This window comes from Furipterus horrens, unplaced genomic scaffold, assembly GCF_987537825.1.
Source record: "Furipterus horrens unplaced genomic scaffold, mFurHor1.1.pri manual_scaffold_13, whole genome shotgun sequence".
NCBI lineage: Eukaryota > Metazoa > Chordata > Mammalia > Chiroptera > Furipteridae > Furipterus > Furipterus horrens.
The window spans coordinates 40,651,670-40,667,334 of record NW_028327183.1 but is presented as its reverse complement, the minus strand read 5'-3'; the positions used below and the strand labels follow the sequence as shown (position 1 = coordinate 40,667,334).

At 52.5% G+C, this 15,665-nt stretch overlaps 1 protein-coding gene across 1 annotated transcript in view; it reads right to left on the bottom strand.

Annotated features, from left to right (window-relative positions):
- Nucleotides 1–195: 195 nt before the first annotated feature.
- The window catches only part of SPTBN4 (spectrin beta, non-erythrocytic 4), a 72,180-nt gene continuing 56,710 nt past the window's right edge, over nucleotides 196–15,665 (bottom strand). The window contains exons 23-36 of the mRNA XM_090260620.1: nucleotides 14,015–14,293; nucleotides 13,794–13,924; nucleotides 12,736–12,940; nucleotides 11,475–11,855; nucleotides 10,033–10,277; nucleotides 7,600–7,738; nucleotides 7,420–7,504; nucleotides 6,880–7,076; nucleotides 5,689–6,308; nucleotides 4,858–4,927; nucleotides 3,949–4,241; nucleotides 2,726–2,899; nucleotides 2,537–2,579; nucleotides 196–1,265 (exon numbers count right to left, since the gene is read on the bottom strand). Of these exons, the coding sequence (XP_090116746.1) occupies nucleotides 1,107–1,265; nucleotides 2,537–2,579; nucleotides 2,726–2,899; nucleotides 3,949–4,241; nucleotides 4,858–4,927; nucleotides 5,689–6,308; nucleotides 6,880–7,076; nucleotides 7,420–7,504; nucleotides 7,600–7,738; nucleotides 10,033–10,277; nucleotides 11,475–11,855; nucleotides 12,736–12,940; nucleotides 13,794–13,924; nucleotides 14,015–14,293 (3,021 nt within the window). The 3' untranslated portion in view covers nucleotides 196–1,106. The remainder of the gene's footprint in view (nucleotides 1,266–2,536; nucleotides 2,580–2,725; nucleotides 2,900–3,948; nucleotides 4,242–4,857; nucleotides 4,928–5,688; nucleotides 6,309–6,879; nucleotides 7,077–7,419; nucleotides 7,505–7,599; nucleotides 7,739–10,032; nucleotides 10,278–11,474; nucleotides 11,856–12,735; nucleotides 12,941–13,793; nucleotides 13,925–14,014; nucleotides 14,294–15,665) is intronic.

The following is a 15,665-nucleotide window of genomic DNA, read 5'->3' as shown; positions in this document are numbered from 1 at the left end:
GATGGTTAGCAAAACATTCCTCCATCCCTCTGGGGTTCACGTTTTAAGAATGCCATTTAAGTGCTTTGTCCGGGGCACGTGTTTAGACCCCGAAATTAGTCCACCCCAAGAGGTACATTTAAGTGTTCTCCGCAGCCACAGCTTCTCCCCGCCTCCATCTCCCCTGGCGCAGCCCATGAAACGCGAACAACCCAGTAGTATAGACCGTCAAAGCCAAAGGCTTTATTATAGGTACATACAGTGTGCGCCTGCCACACCGCCCCACACCCCCGGCCCCAGCGGCTTCTCCAGGAGGTCATGGGGGCTACCCACAACACGGTGCCCTCACGCTCCTGGGAGGCGCTTCAGCCTGAAGCATGCAGGGGGAGGGCTTCCCCTCGCCCCTCCCCTCGCGAAGTGGCTTTTACAGCTGGAGGGGGGAAGAGAGAGGAAGGCCGTTTTGAGCTTTGACGTCCCTCCCATTAAATGCTTTCGCGGACGCGGGGCAGGGGGTGGGGTGGGAGGAGGAGGTCGACGTTTTGCAAAAATAAACTAAGTCAGGAATTAACCGCATGGCTCTGAGGCGGCGGAGTGCCGGGGCTAGGGCCCCTTCGCTCCCCTTTCTCAGATAGAGATCAAGGCAGCATTGGAAGTGAGGTAAAGGCGGGGAGGAAGCATCCCCTCCCCACCCCCTAGCACCCTGGATGGTCCAGGGGACCTCACCAGCGCCCCCATACCCATCCCTAGGGCGGAGAGGGGGGCAGGAATTATCGCCCCTACCACCCCAGCTTCCTGGGGCAGGATCTGGGGGTCCGGGCAGGGGACTTGGCTCAACGGACCCCTTACCCACTCCCCCAAGCTCAGTTATTGCATAAAAATAATGGAGCCCCAGCACCTGGGGTGGGGGTGGCGAGCGGGAAGGGGCCAAGATATGGCTATAGGGGCAGCAATCCCCCCCCCACTTTTTGGGGTGCAGGAGAAGTCCCCTCCTTTCCAGTGCCCGTCAAGGCGTGTCCTCAGTGTTGGTGGAACTAGGGGCTCCAGCCCCTACAGAAGAAAAAGTGTCTTTGTGCCCACAGTGCGGAGAGGAGGGGCAGGGAGTTGTGTCAGGTCCTGGGGGTGGGAAGTCATTTCCGGCGCCCACTGGCCCTGCGCTCCCCTGTCTCCCGCTTGGGGTTGCCCTCGTCTGTAGACGATGTGGTGGGTAGTGTCTGTCCCCAGCGGGCGATCTCTGCATGTTCTGACACCGAGGCGGCCACAGCCTCCAGCCAGCCGTTCATCTCCTCCTGAAGAGAGGAAACAGAGCACAGAGTCGGTATTTGTAAGACAGGGGATCGATTAATATTAGCAGACACTTATAGAGCAATAATTAATAATACCAGCAGACACAGAGAGAGCACCTACCCTGTAGGTAGTCTACATGTATCAACTTATATAATTCTCACAACAACCCTATAATGAAAAACTACTCCTATTCATTTTAAAGATAAATAAAGGAGTCATGGAGACAATAAAGGCCTATTTCATAACCTCTTGTGAGGATGAATGAAATAAAGTGTTATTTTCTTTTTAATTTAATTAATTTTTTTCCAAAAATATTTTTAAAGACTTATTTTCAGAGAGGGGAATGGAGAGAGGGAAAGAAACATCAATGTGTGGTTGCCTCTCATGCGCCCACAACTGGGGACCTGGCCCGCAACCCAGGCATGTGCCCTGACTGGGAATCGAACCTGTTCACAGGCCAGCACTCAATCCACTGAGCCAGGAGAGCCAGGGCTATTTTCAGCCTCTCTTCAAACCACCTCCATGCTGCTCCTCCTCCCCCCACCTTTCTCCCCTTAGCCTTAGTCCCAAGGTGCACTCACATTCCTGTCCTTCTCATTCACCTCCTCCTCCCCTTGACAGAGGCCTGCCACGTTTAGCCTGTGCTCTCCTACTTGAGTCCCTGCCCTGGCCACCTCCTGGGCTCCGCACCTTCACTCTTGCCCTCTCTGATCTACCCTGCATGGTAGTCAAAGGGATCTTTCTCATGCATCACAGTAACCCTCCCTTACCAGGGCTCCCCAGTGCCCTTAGGAGAAACCCATCCTCCTCTGGCCCACAAGACCCAGCCGCTGTGAAATTCCTCCTTGAACTCTCAAGCATCATTAATGCTTTGCAATTCTGCACCTCTAGTTCTTTGCACTTGCTATTCCCTCTGTCTGTATCAACCCCCTCAGCCTCACCATTGGTTTTTTGTTTGTTTGTTTTGTTTTTTTAGCTCATTCCCTCCTCTTATCTTTCCAATTTCACTTCATAGGCAGAGGCAAGGAGGTTGGGCTTTGTCCTGGGGTCTCCAGGCAGGCCTCCTGATCCTCCACTTCTCCCCTCACTAACTGACTGACTGCCTCTCTAGCTAGGTTAGGAACTTCTTCTGGGCTTTCTCTGTCCGTGAGCTTTCCCATTATAGCCCTGGTAACTCTGGCTTGTGCTTCCCATTCACAGCCCCATCACTCTGGGCCAGGAAACAGCCAGGTCTCTGAGGTCCAAATAAGGGAGAGAAAGAACCAGATCTCACCTCATCTTTAGCCTGGAGCAAAAACTCGCTGCCATCTTGGGTCCTGTAGGAGGGGACACAGGACTTGGGGGATCTGGGGCAGGGGCCTGGCCCATCCTTCCACCAGTTGTTTTTCCAGGGAGGCAGGGGATTGCTGGGAGGGGGTAGCTGGGACTTGGTTCCCTCCCTCTGGCCCTTTGGGAGTCTCACTGGAGCTTGAAGACGTGCTTCTTCTTCTTGTAGTCACTAGCCACCTCGCTGGTGGCCTTATGCAGGCTGAGCAGTGGCTCCCCGCCATGAGTGCCCCCAGATGCCGGGCCTTTGGCGTCCTTGTAGAAGCCCAGCTCCCCTTTGCTGAGCACGCAGTACAGGCTCACCCATGACCTGGGGCAATGAGACAGGGCTCAAGGCAGAGTTGCAGCACTCTGCCTGGGCACTCTTCATCAATAGCTTTCATGGGCTGAATCTGCCAGTCTTTCTTCCTCCGGGCCTTTGCTCTACAGGGGCCATATGCTTTGGGTGTTCCTGAGCTGAGGGCAGAGTCTAAGTTTCTCAGTACCCAGTCTTTGCCCAGGCTGGCCCTGCTGGGGTTGCCCTTCCTAATACACTCTCACACTGAATTTCTAGAAGGCAAGGCTTAAGCTGTCGACTTTATAAGCCTTTTGCTTGGGCATGTTCCCAGCCACTCAAGTACCCCTGGTTATTCCTATCTTGGCCTCAGCACACACACAAAAAAAGACTACCTGAGACCGCACAGGCAATCTCAGTCTGTTCTGCCCATCTCATGTGATGGAGCTAGACCTCATTCTGCTTGTTGGCCAGTGCTGCTACCTTTTTTGTCTACAGCACTTCCCAGCTTCTGCCTCCCAGTTGGACAAAAAAAGGTTGGGCAACCAAGAGCTGGACTCCAAGAGTAAAATACATCACCGTTAAGCCCCCACTTGGACACCGATATGAGATGCCCTCAGCCCTCAGACTTTGGGCTCCTCACCTTCTCAGGTCTTTCCCCAATTTAAAACTTCGTGGATGGATTCACCCTATTAATTGGTTGGAAAGATCTCTCCAAGCTCTACGTCACTAGCCATTGAAATACTCTAGACTAGACCCCACATTCAATTTGCTATTAGCTTTAACTAACTCTTGGGTTGGTTGCTATGATATGGGGTCGCAATTTATTCGCTTTAGGAGTATTTCCTTCAGGTCCCGCCCACATTAAGCTCCACCCGCTCACTCATTGGCCACACTAGCTTTAGGTCCCACTTCGCCAGTCTCTTGTTTACTTAAAATTAAGCCCCGCCTCTATTCAGGCCCCGCCCACCACGCAGCTGGTTGGACACCTTGACATTTAGCACCCCCTTCTCACTCCCACCTATTCATTTATAGGACATTCTGAGCTTGGAACCCGCCTTCAAAAGCCTCTCCTACACGCTCACCGATTGGACGACTTGCGGTTAGCGTCGAGCTCGCGCTTGCGCAGCAGGAAGCCCTCGTGCTGCACTGTGTGAGTGGGTGGTGGCGGAGGCGCGGGGGCGGAGCCACCCTGGGCTGGAGCTGAGCGCGAGCGCCGGCTTCCACCGCCCTCACCACCCTCTCGGGGCCGCGGTCGCCGTCGCGGCTTGGGCCGGTCCCGTGCCCGGGGCCTCTCCGGCCGAGGTGTCCGTTCGGGCGGCTCAAGGCCATTGGGCAGGCGGCCCGGGGGAAGCTCGCGAGGCTGAGGCAGCGACGTCTGTGTGTAGGGAGGGGAAGAGGGGCGCTGTCCAAAGTGGGGTGTGGAGGCCATTTGGGGGAATTCGTGAGTCTGGGGGGGTGCCATCTGTCTGCAGGGCCATTCTGTCTTGGGGTCGAGTATGGGAGGACCTGAGGGCTGGAGACCCAACTCTAAGGGGCTCCAGTGGTCTTGGGAATTGGTCTGCCTGGACTCCTAGATTTGGAAGCCCTCTTGATCTTGGGGAGGAGGGGTCATGAAGTTGAGATGCTCGCACGTGGGTGTCCCACTATCTGTGGGAGGAATCTAGGCTTCCTTCTCTGTGTTCGGGTGTCTATAAGGAAATTTGAAATCCCCGCACTGGACTGGAGAGTCCTGGGCAGATGTGGGAAGACTCCAGAGTGCGTGCGTGCGTGCGTGCGTGTGTAGGAGGGAGGAGTCCCCTAAGGTCGCTGGCCTCATCTTTTTAAGGGAGAAATTATGGGGGACATCTTCAGACCGTCTCCATTCCTGGAGAGCCTCTCTGCAGGGTTCAAATGGAGAGGGTTACCCGGGGCTAGGCGCTGGTGTTTCTGGGATCCTGACTACCGCTCTGAGGAGTTCTCCATTCCCCACCCATACCCAAGGCTCAACTTACCCCAACAGGGAGCCCTGGGCCTGCCTCTTTCTCCTGCAGCTGCTCCACAATGTCAGCCAGGGTGGCCTTCCTGGGGGTGGGGGCAGAAAGACCCGATGGAACTGGGGTGCCTTCTCTAGGGACCAATCTGGCCCTTGTCCACTTCTGCAGTCTCTCAGATGTTGGCCTTACACACACACCACAGGTGCTCTGGACAGGGCTGCTCAATGGAGGGCAGAACCTTGCTCCCTTGTGAATTTTAAGCAACACAAAGAGCAAAACGCTAACTGGTGCCTTCAAGCCTTTGAACGTACTGTTGCCTTTTCCCACCCACTCCTGAGCTCCCAAGTCCACTGGACTTCCCCCATTCCAGCCCTGATCATTCTGGGTCATCACTGTCCCGTGATAAGTGTTTTCCCTACTTAACTGTGAGCCCATGAAAGCAGGGCTAGGGCTGGCTCCGCCCCCCTCTCCCCAGCACATACCACACACAGGGTAGGCACTCAACAAATGTTCATGAAATACGAGATTTAAAAAGGGGTCAGGAATTCATTGTCACTGAAATGTATTTGACCCCAATACTTCTTTCTGTGGACACAGCTGATTGGATGATCTGCACAGCACACTCTGGCTAACTCTGTCCTTTCCTTCAACGGTTAGAACTGCTGTGGGACAGCGGGCAGGTCACCTACCCTCTTTCGGGCTCAGTTTACATCTCTGCAAAATGGGTACTAGGACTCTCTTTCCCTCCTTAGGCAGTTCCGAGGACGGAAGCCCTCTCCACTCTGCCTGCTAGTTCCCGGACCACTCTCTGTCTCCCCTTTCTCACCGCATGGACACATGAGGCCTCACCCCCTGGCCAGCTCTCCTCTGGCAGGCGTCTCCTGTTCACTGGACTCCTGCCGCTCCAAGCGCCGTTCGCGCCGCTCGCGTCGCCGCTCCATCTGCTCGTAGCGGCCCAGGGTAAGGCTATGTGCAGCCTCGTGCTCCACCGATTCCTGCCGCTCCGACCGTCGCCTCCGTGCAGTCTCCTCGGATTGATCTGCTGACTCCTGCCGCTCCGGCCGCCGCCTCCTGGGCAATTCCTCCGCGCGATCAGCCGATTCCTGGCGCTCTGGCCGAGGCCGGACCTGCTCCACTACCGCGGGGGTCCCGGGGGTCCCCACCACGTTCTCTGGTGCAGTTGGTGGGGCCGTGGGCTCCACCCTCCCCGGGACCTCCGGCAGCCGGTCGATGCGCGGCTGGAGGCGCTCAGGCTTGAGCTCCTGGCGCACATATCCCACCCGGGTCCGCACCTCGGTAGACAACGCGTCTGAGGCCCGGCGAGCCAGGGGCTCCAAGCCCCTCTCGTAGCCCCCTGGCCGTAGCAGGGGTGCCGCCTTAGCTGCCAGTTCTGTGGGGTCCCCAAAGAACTTGCGCCCCAGCAGAGGGGTGGGCGGCTGCTTGCTCTGTTCTGCCTTGATTTTTTCGATCTGGGGATGGAGGGGGCAGGGTCAGTTAGAGGGGCGTGGGGAGGGACGGGAATACAATTCTGGGTTGCCTGCCTCACCACCCAGTTTATTAGTTTCATTGGTGGAAAAGCAAGTTTGTCCAGGCCTGCACCCAGGCTTTGCTCTCTGCTAGGAACTTAATTCTTGTTTTATTCGGTAAACACCGTGTTCTTTTAAGAATCTGCTAAATCATCACTTTCTCTAGGTGTCTTTCTGACCCCCATTGCCTCCCTCCTTAATGGTCCCCTCCCAGGATCTTAAGACTTGACTACAATGGTCCCTCCTCCTCATTCTTTAAGTCTCAAACGAGAATTCCCCAGGCCAGGCCAAGTGCTTCTAGGCTCCCACAGCCTCTGTGCTTCCCCATCTCAGCCGTGGGCTGTCACTGCCTGATGGCAGGTCTTTCCCTGCCACGTCCCCCACCCCCACTGCAACACCCAGACTAGGAGCCCAGTGAGGATCTGTCTCAGCCTCACTTGACAAAGCCCTGAGCCCCAAGTCCCAGTGTTTCTGTCTGATGTAGCCGAATGGGGGTGCGGGGTGTGGGGCTGACCGTGGTCAGGCGCCGTAGAGAGCTGAATCTTTCCTCCCAGGCTGCAGCTGCTTTGCGGAAGGCCTCGTGTCGCCGGATAAGCTGTTCCACCTCATCCACACTGCTGCCCAGCTCCCGGCTCTGCAGGAGTGGCTCTTGCGCTGTCAGCCAGGCGTCAGCCACTACGGCCTCCTGGGCAAATTGGTGCACCTCCAGCACTGAGGGGAGATATGCAGGGTAAGGGTGTTGGGACACCTGTGTGCCCCTCACAGGGCAGTGGCTGTCTCCTCTGGCCTGCCACACTGCCCTGGCTTCCTCTTTGCCAGTCCGGACCGCTCTGAGCTCTGTAGAAATGAGAGGCTGGGGCGATTTCTGAGGGCACCAGCTACTCCTCTAAATACCTGCTTCAGTGGCAAGGCAGCTCCCTTGTCCTTCATATTTGCTACTGGAGACTTGTGAGTAGTGTGGAAAGCATGCCCATGTCACCCTCTGGGCCGTTCTAAACACAATGGAGAAGGTCCCTGTAACCCTTGAGCCATGAGTGTATGGGTCCCCACTCACTCTGCTGCAGCCACTCCCAGTGACGGTCCCACTTGTCCGACACCTCCTCCTTCCTGGTTTCCAGCTTGTCCAGCTGTGCCTGGATCTGGGAGTGGTGGGTGGGCAGGAGAGGAATCAAGGGTGGCCCCTACCCCAATGGGCATGGGTGGCAGAGGGGCACCCCCCTGCACCCCTCCCCACCTCATCAGCCATGGCACTCTTGTTGAGCAGCAGAGCACGCCCCAGCTCCTGACAGGCTGTTAGCTCAGGCACTCGTGCCTCCAGCTCGGTCTTCAGGCCCTGGTGGTAGTTCATGAGCACCTCCACCGACGACACATCCCTACAGTGGGCAGTGGCAGGGATCTGAGCCACAGGCAGCTTCCCTCAGTCCACCCCATGTACACACTCTAGAGGAGCCCAAATCCCTGAGGCCACAGTTCCATATATCTCCAGATTCCCACCTCCCATGAACAAGTTCTGAAAGTCCAAGGTTCCCCACTAATTCAATGATTCCAAATTTTCCCAGGGTACTACAATGTCACACTTGGTGATTCTAAGCTAGGAGTTCAAGATCCAATTTTTCCAATTTTCTAAAGCTATGCCTCTGAAGATTCCTCTAGCTGGGTAATTCTAATCTTCTAAGTCTGTGCTGTTCAATACAGTAGCTACTAGTCATGGTGGTAAATAAGCACCAGAAATGTGGCTAGTCTGAATTGAGATGTGTTGAGGATATTTTGAAGATTTAGTATAAAAAAGCATCAAATATCTCAATAATTTAAATATTGACTACATGTTAAAACTGATAATATTTTGGATATACTAGGTTAAATAAAATGAATTACAGTTACTAAAGTTAATTTCACTTTCTTCTATTTACTTTTTTAATGTGGTTACAAGAGAACCTTAAATGATATGTGTGGTCACATTTGTGGCGTGCATTGTGTAACTCCTGGACAACACTGTTGTCCGTTGTCATGTGTCCAAACCAGACTTCAAATTCCTGAATGTTCCACCAGTCAGCAAGTATAGCTGTATAAGACTGAAAATGTCCAAACCTATTTCTGAAGGTTTCACATTGTAACGATTCCTTCCTGAGACTTAGATAGTCTAGAATGATCTGATTCTCCCCTGAAATCCCCCACCTCAGTAAATTCGCCCATCATTTATCTATGACTCCTTTTCTTCAGCTCCTGACACTAATCCATCAGTCAAAACTGAACATTTGTAATTTTAAAGCATACCTTGTGAAATGATATGACACCTGAGATTTATTTAAAGATAACTCAGCTAGGGGTAGGGGTAGGGGAGGGGTGTGTGTAGATGAAACCAGATTGGCCAAATGTTGATGATTGTTGAAGCCAGGTGTTCACTATACACATGTGGGTTCACTATACTATATGGCTACTTCTGTGTATATTTGAAAATTTTCATAATAAAAACTTTGTAAATTCCTAAAATGAGTCACTTCTCCCCATCTCTACATCCACCACACTGGATCAAGCTATCATCATCTCTCATCTGGTTTATCATAGCAGCCTCCTGACTGGTCTTCCTGTTCCCATCCTTGCTTTCCACACTCTATTTTGCCCAAGGCACCTACAGTGATCTTTCTCAACTGTACATATCACATCACTCCTCTGCTCTAGACCCTCCCATGGCTCCTATCTCACTCTGAGGAAAGGCAAACTCCTCACCACACCCTATTCCCTCTCAAACCTCATTTCCTACCTCTTTCCATTCTCCCCCTCACTCCCTCCATCCAGCCACAATGATCATCTAGCTCTTCCTCACACATTCCTAACCACAACCTACCTCAGGACCTTTGCACTTGCTGATTCCATCACCTGGAAAACCCTTCTCCCCACTTTACCCAACTCACCATCACTTCATTGAGGTCTCAAACTTGACAGCCTCAGAGAGGCCTTGCCAGCTAGCACCTTGTTCCCTTACTTTGCTTTATTTTTCTTCAGAGCACTTATTTCTATCTGAAATAATATTAGATGTTTGTTTACTTATCTGTTTCCTCTCTCTACCCTCAGAATGTAAGCTGCATTGGAATAGGGGCTTGGCACACAGTAGGCATTCAATAAATATTTACTGAGTAAATTAATGAAGACTCCAGGCCTCACAGCCACAAAAACAATGTTATGTGAGCACAGACTTAGTTCCTAAAACCTACCATGTGATCCTCATCTGCAGCTGGATACGGAGGGTCAAGCCAATGACTCACAGAGTGATGGAAGGACCTGGCTCCCAATTACCATGGTTCAGGCTTCTGCCAGACACCCACACTGAACCGTTATGTAAGCAATAAAGCAATGTCTACTAGGTTAAGCCACACATACAATACCATACTATCCTGGCTGCAGCACATCCCATGCCATGTGTCCCACAGTGGGGATAGTAGTGGGCAACTGGGAAAGACAGAAGGCAAGCATATGCCCTGTCCTCTGAGCCCCCAATACCAAGTCTGACAAGGGGTCTTAATACACATGAAGCATTTAAATAGTGCCTGGCACACAGAGGTGTCATGTAAGTATTGGCTATTGTAATTCTTTTGGGAACAGGACTGCTGATGGGCTGGGGGTGGCTGCCCAGAGGCAGGCAGGAAGCCTGAGGTGGGATGAGGAGCACCTGGGCTTGTCAGATGCCCCAATCTGCCCTGAGATGCCATCCATCCAGGAGAGAAGGTCCCGGGCCTGGCTGTGGAATCGCAGGGCGTCGGCAGTGGAGCTGACGTGCAGGCGGGCGTCCTCACAGGCTGCCAGCAACTCCTTCCAGCCCTGCATCACCTCCTGCTCCTGGCTGGCGATGGCCTCTGCGTGTTCACCTGCATACACCGTCCGCAGTTGTGCTGCCCCCTCCTGCAGCTGCCGTACCTGCGGGGCACGCCAGAGCCAGGTCAAGCACCAGATCCTCCCTGGGGTCCCGGCTCCGCCCTCTCTTTCCCCCATCTCCTGGCTGGATACAGATCTTAACAATATAAGAAGCCTGCGCCCTGGTGATCCCATATTGGGCCTTCCTGATCTGCTGCCTGGTTTTTCTTTGATTTACTTGTGTTCTGACTTCTTTTTGACCTACCACCTGATTTTTTTTTAGTTTGAGGCTCTAAGTCTACCAGGTCTGTCACTTCACTTTTTCAGGCCCATTTCTGTCTCATTTCAGACAATCTGATTTCTTTCACAAAACCTCTTTCCATTCTGATGTTTATGAAACATGCTGTCCAATGTTTTTCACTCAATTTTTTTCAGACTCATTACCTACCTACTACTGCCCAACTTCCTCCAGGATGGCTATTTCATTACTATCAGGTCTCCTGCCCAATTTCTACGGTTCTACTGTGTGAGTTCTATTGGACCCTCTGCTCACTCTCTATTGATTCAGCCTTGGAGTGACCACCACATTTCTATTAGATCCACAACTAAATCACTATTAATCTCTCTGCCTGATTTCTAAAAATCATCTATCTATATGATTTATATAAAAATCATTGCCCAACTTATGCCTTCCATTACACCTGCAACCCAATGTCCTTCAGTTCAGCTGTCTGAGTTCTATTAGGTCACAGCTTCATTTCCACCTCATTTCTTAGCCCCACCTCCCAATTCCTGTCAGATCCACTGCCTGATTTCTATTAGTTCCAGTGCAATTTCCATTAATTCGGCCCCATCAATTTTTTTTCAGGAAAATCATATGATTTCTATCAGAGACCTGCTGTCTCATTTCTGTCTGTCCCAAAGCCAAATTTCTCTTAACCCTCCCACAATGCCCTTTAGACTGTCTATCTGAATCTGGTAAGATTCACTTTACAGTTCCAAGGAGAACCTCTGACCAACCTGCATTGAAAATACTACCTAATTTCTATCAGCTATACTGTACAACTTTTTACTGCCACTTTCTGATTTCTGTGCACCATGCAATCAGTCCATTTTCTACCTGTCCCATCATCTAACTTCTCCCTGTTCCATAGTCTGTTTTCTGTCTGTTCCATCATGTAATTTGACATGCTCTACCAGCCTGATTTTTGTCTGCTCTGCTGCCCATATCCCTTGGTCATGCCATCCAGGCCTTCCCACCTGGGACACGAGGAGCTGTAGGTCATGCTCAAAGGCTCGCAGAGTCCGCTGCATGGAGCTGGCACTGGGTCTCGGCTCAGGTGGGGCAGTCAGGCGGGGCAGCCGCCTCCGCTTCTCTTCGATCTGTCCCTGAAGCTCCCTGGCATCACTGAAGAACTTATGCAGCTCCCGCGAGGCAGCCAGCAGCTGGGCCCGTGTGCCCATGAGCTCCAGCAGCTCGGCCCAGGCCTCATTCAGCCCATCCTTCCACTCGGCCATGGTGGCCGCAGCTGTATGGCCACACTCAATCAGCTCGTCCACCATCTGGTTCACAGCCGCCAGCCGCTCCCGCCCTGCTGTGCCGGTCTCGTTGGCAAACTCTGAGAATTTCTCCTGCAGCACCTGCCACGAGGAAGTGGGGGTCACAACGTGGGCAAAGGTGTATATACCAAGGCCCTTCCAGCCCACCATCTTGTGGCAAGTAAGAGTAGTAATAGTAATAATGACAATCATAATAAAAAATAGCATCTAACACTTATGAAACACTTACTCTGAATCAATAGAACAACAATAAAAATAATAACGTGATAATAATAATTAACATTTTCTGTGTTACGTATTATTGTGTGTGCCAAGTACTGCCTTAAGTGCCTTACATTACAATTGTCTCCCTTTATCTGGGGTTTTGCTTTCCACGGGTTCAGTTACCTGCAGTCCAAAAATATGAAATGGAAAATTCCAGAAATAAACAATTCATACATTTTAAATTGTGCATTCTTCTGATTAGCATAATAAAATCTCACTCCATTTCATTTTGTCCTGCCTGGGACATGAATGATCCCTTTATCCAGTCTGTCCACAATGTGTAGTCACTTAGTAGCTGTCTAGGTTATCAGCAACTGTCACATTATCACAATGCCTGTGTTCAAGTAAGTCTTACTTAACACTGGCCCCAAAGCTCAAGAGTAGTGTTGCTGGCAATCTGGAGATGCCAAAGAGAAACTGTATATTGCTTCCTTAAGTAAAAAGGATTGTATGTATAGGAAAAATAAGAGTACGTATAGGGTTTGGTACCATCCGTGGTTTCAGGCATCCACTGGGACCTTGTAACGTATCCCCTGTGGATAAGGAGAACTACTTACTCTATATTAATTCATTTGGCTTACAACAAAGCCATGAGGTAAGTGCAATTATTATCTTCATATTACAGGTGGGGAAAACTCAGGCCCAGAGGACCTCAGCAGTATATACAGTAGCCACTGGTATTATTGTTATGACTAACCGTGACATGCTCAAAGTCCTGGCCCAGCTCAGGTGAGCCAGCCACCACCTCCTTCTCCGCAATCCAGTGCTCCAGCTCGTCCACCTGGCGGCTGAGCTGGTACAGCCAGTACTGCTGCTCCAGGCTCACCCTGCGCTCCTCGCCCAGCTCCTTGAGTGCCACATACAAGCGGTCCACCTGAGACTGCCGTCGGCTGATCTGCTCACTGGCGGGGGACAGGGAGGGGCAGAGATGGAGCCCTCCAGACTTAAAGGACAGAACCCCCTCTCAGGGCATGGCTGTGTCTCCTCTTAACTTTCAGGTAGGGTAGGGTCCCCTAGGATTCCTCCATGCAGGGCTCTGTTTTCTGCAAGTCTTGGACTAAGTCAACCTAGTACTTGGATCTCAGCACTCAGGGAAAACTGTTTTCATAAGCTTTATAAGCTCACCATCCCACTCTCCGCAGCCTTTCTATCTGTGGCCCCATGCCCCTTCTCTCCAGTAACTTGGCTGGGGCTCCTGACTCCCTGCTGGAGTCCACAGCCAATCAGCCTCACCTCCAGTCCCAGTCTCCAGGTTTGAGTGGATAGAGATCTAGCCCCGTGCCCCCTCTGAGGTCTCACCCCTGGTCCAGGCCTCCCAGATGTGGCTCCTACGCCTTACCTCAGGGAGGCCACACACCCGCCATCCAGCAGATCTCAGGCCATGCCCACTCACTTCACTACAGGCTTCCTGTCCTCCCAGACACTGCTCAGACAGTGGGTAGGAAGAGGACCCTCCCCTGTCCTGAGCTTTTACTTCTCCCCTCAATCCTAGACATCCCCCCTACCACCCCCTACGCTCAAATCCCAGTTCTCCTGGCCCCACCCTTTCAACCATCCTTGGGCAGTACCCCTCCATTCAGGCCCCAACTACTTGCCGAAATCCAGCACGTGACAGTGAGGCCCCTCCCACACCAATTGCCAATACTGGCCCTGTCCCAGTTTCCAACAGCGAAGCTTCAAATCCTGCAGGACCGCTCCTTAGGAACTGGTTCTGCCCCCGCCTGGCCCTGATTCCCCTCCCCCCTGCCCGCCCACCTGTCCGGGTGCCCCATCTCCAGCAGCGCCCGACATTGGCGCGACAGCTGCGCGATGCTTTCCTCGTAGTTCTCCACGCCCTGCTCCAGCTGCAGGTGCTTCTTGAGCAGCTGCAGGGTGCTCTGTTCGTCCTGGGGGCACACGGCGCCCGCGGTGAGGGGACAGAAACCCACCCCGGACTCCAGCTCTCCCAGACGCCTGTACCCGCAGCCCGGGCGCACCTTGCCCTTGTCCTCACTCATCATGAGCAGCTCCTGCTCGCCCAGCCATGCCTCCACCTCGGCCATGTCGAAGTAGTACTGCTCCACCTGGAAGGCTGCGTCCAGCACTTGCTGCCGCCTCTCAGCCGCCTCGCGCAGTCCGGCCCAGGCGCTCTGCAGCTGCTCCTGGCCGCGGCGCACCGCCTCGGCCTCGGGGCTGCGCAGCGCCGCCAGCGCTCCAGCGCGCTCCAGCACCTCCTCCAGGCGCGGCCCGTGCGCCTGGATCTCCCGCCTCAGGCCCTGGGGACGGGAGTGGGGGATGTGCATGAAGGATGGTGTTCAGAGGCCCGGCAAGCCCGCGTGCGCCTCCGCGACTGGCACGCCCCAGGAGAAACGTGCAAACACCCGCACAGCCGCCAGCCAATGTCAGGTCCCACGCAAGCATTTGTCGTTATTCACTCGCTCACTCACTCATACCCTGTGTGGCAGGTGGGAAAACAGGCACAGAAAGAAGTATGTCGCCCTGAGAACAAGCAGCTAGTAAGGGGGTGACAGGGTTTGAAAACAGGACGCTGGCTTCAGAGACTTGGAACCGAGATACCTGGTGACACAAGGTCCTCCCTGAGAGCTGAAACACAGGCCTGAGAATCAGGCTGCTTAGGGGCAACTGGGGTATAAACTATACATACCAAAGCGCACAAATCTTAGCGGTAACCCCGTGTACCCAGATCAGAATATGGAACACTTCCATTACCCCAGAAGTTTCCCTCAGGCAGCTCTGTACTTGCTGAGTACCTTATTTAACCTCTTCTGTGCCTCAGTTTCCTCAAGTGGCAAATGAAGATAATAATGATAGTCAGCACTTACTGGGTGCCTGCTACCTACCTGTCAGGCACTTTGCTAAGTAAGGGTTTTGCATAATGTAGCCATTCATCTAGTCTTCCCTCCCACCCCAAGAGCCAGACATCATCATTCTCATTTTACAGATGAGGAAACTGAGGCCCAAAGAGGTTAAGGAACTTGCCAAAGTCATATGGTTAGTGGCTCCTGCTGACATCTGCCCTGTGGGGGTGTTGTACCACGGTGCATTCAGAATTCTGCCTGGTACGTGACACAATATCAGCGATTGTTCTTTTAACAGCCCCTGTGGGTCCAGCACTCTCACATCTGGCTGAGCTCCCCCAGTATTAAGCATTAAGTGCACTTGATTGTTTTCCTCAACCGCAAAAGTGATGAGCCAGCTTTGTCCCCAACATTGTCCACAGCCAAGAGTAATTTCATCAAGATGGAAAAACAAAATCTGAGAAAAACTCCGGCCTCTTAAAGAGATCCATCTGGGGCAGCCTGATCATGAGCCCTGCAAAATAATTTGTGTACCCACCTCCCTACCACCCTTCAGTGCTCCATTCTAACTTTTTTTTTTTTTTTTTTTGTAAAAAGGGGTTACCTACCTCATAGGGTTAGTGTGGGAATTAAATGAAATAACCAACATGACCCCCCATCCCAGGGCAGTACGTGGCACATCATCTTTAATTAATGCATTTTTACTACTATTATTATTATTCCTCTTTTGTGTGCCTTACTTTGAGTTTTGGTGAAAGAGTTGCTTTGACCAAAAGGTTTCTCTGCTAAGCAATTGGAGAACCACTGCTCTAGACCAATTCTCTACTAC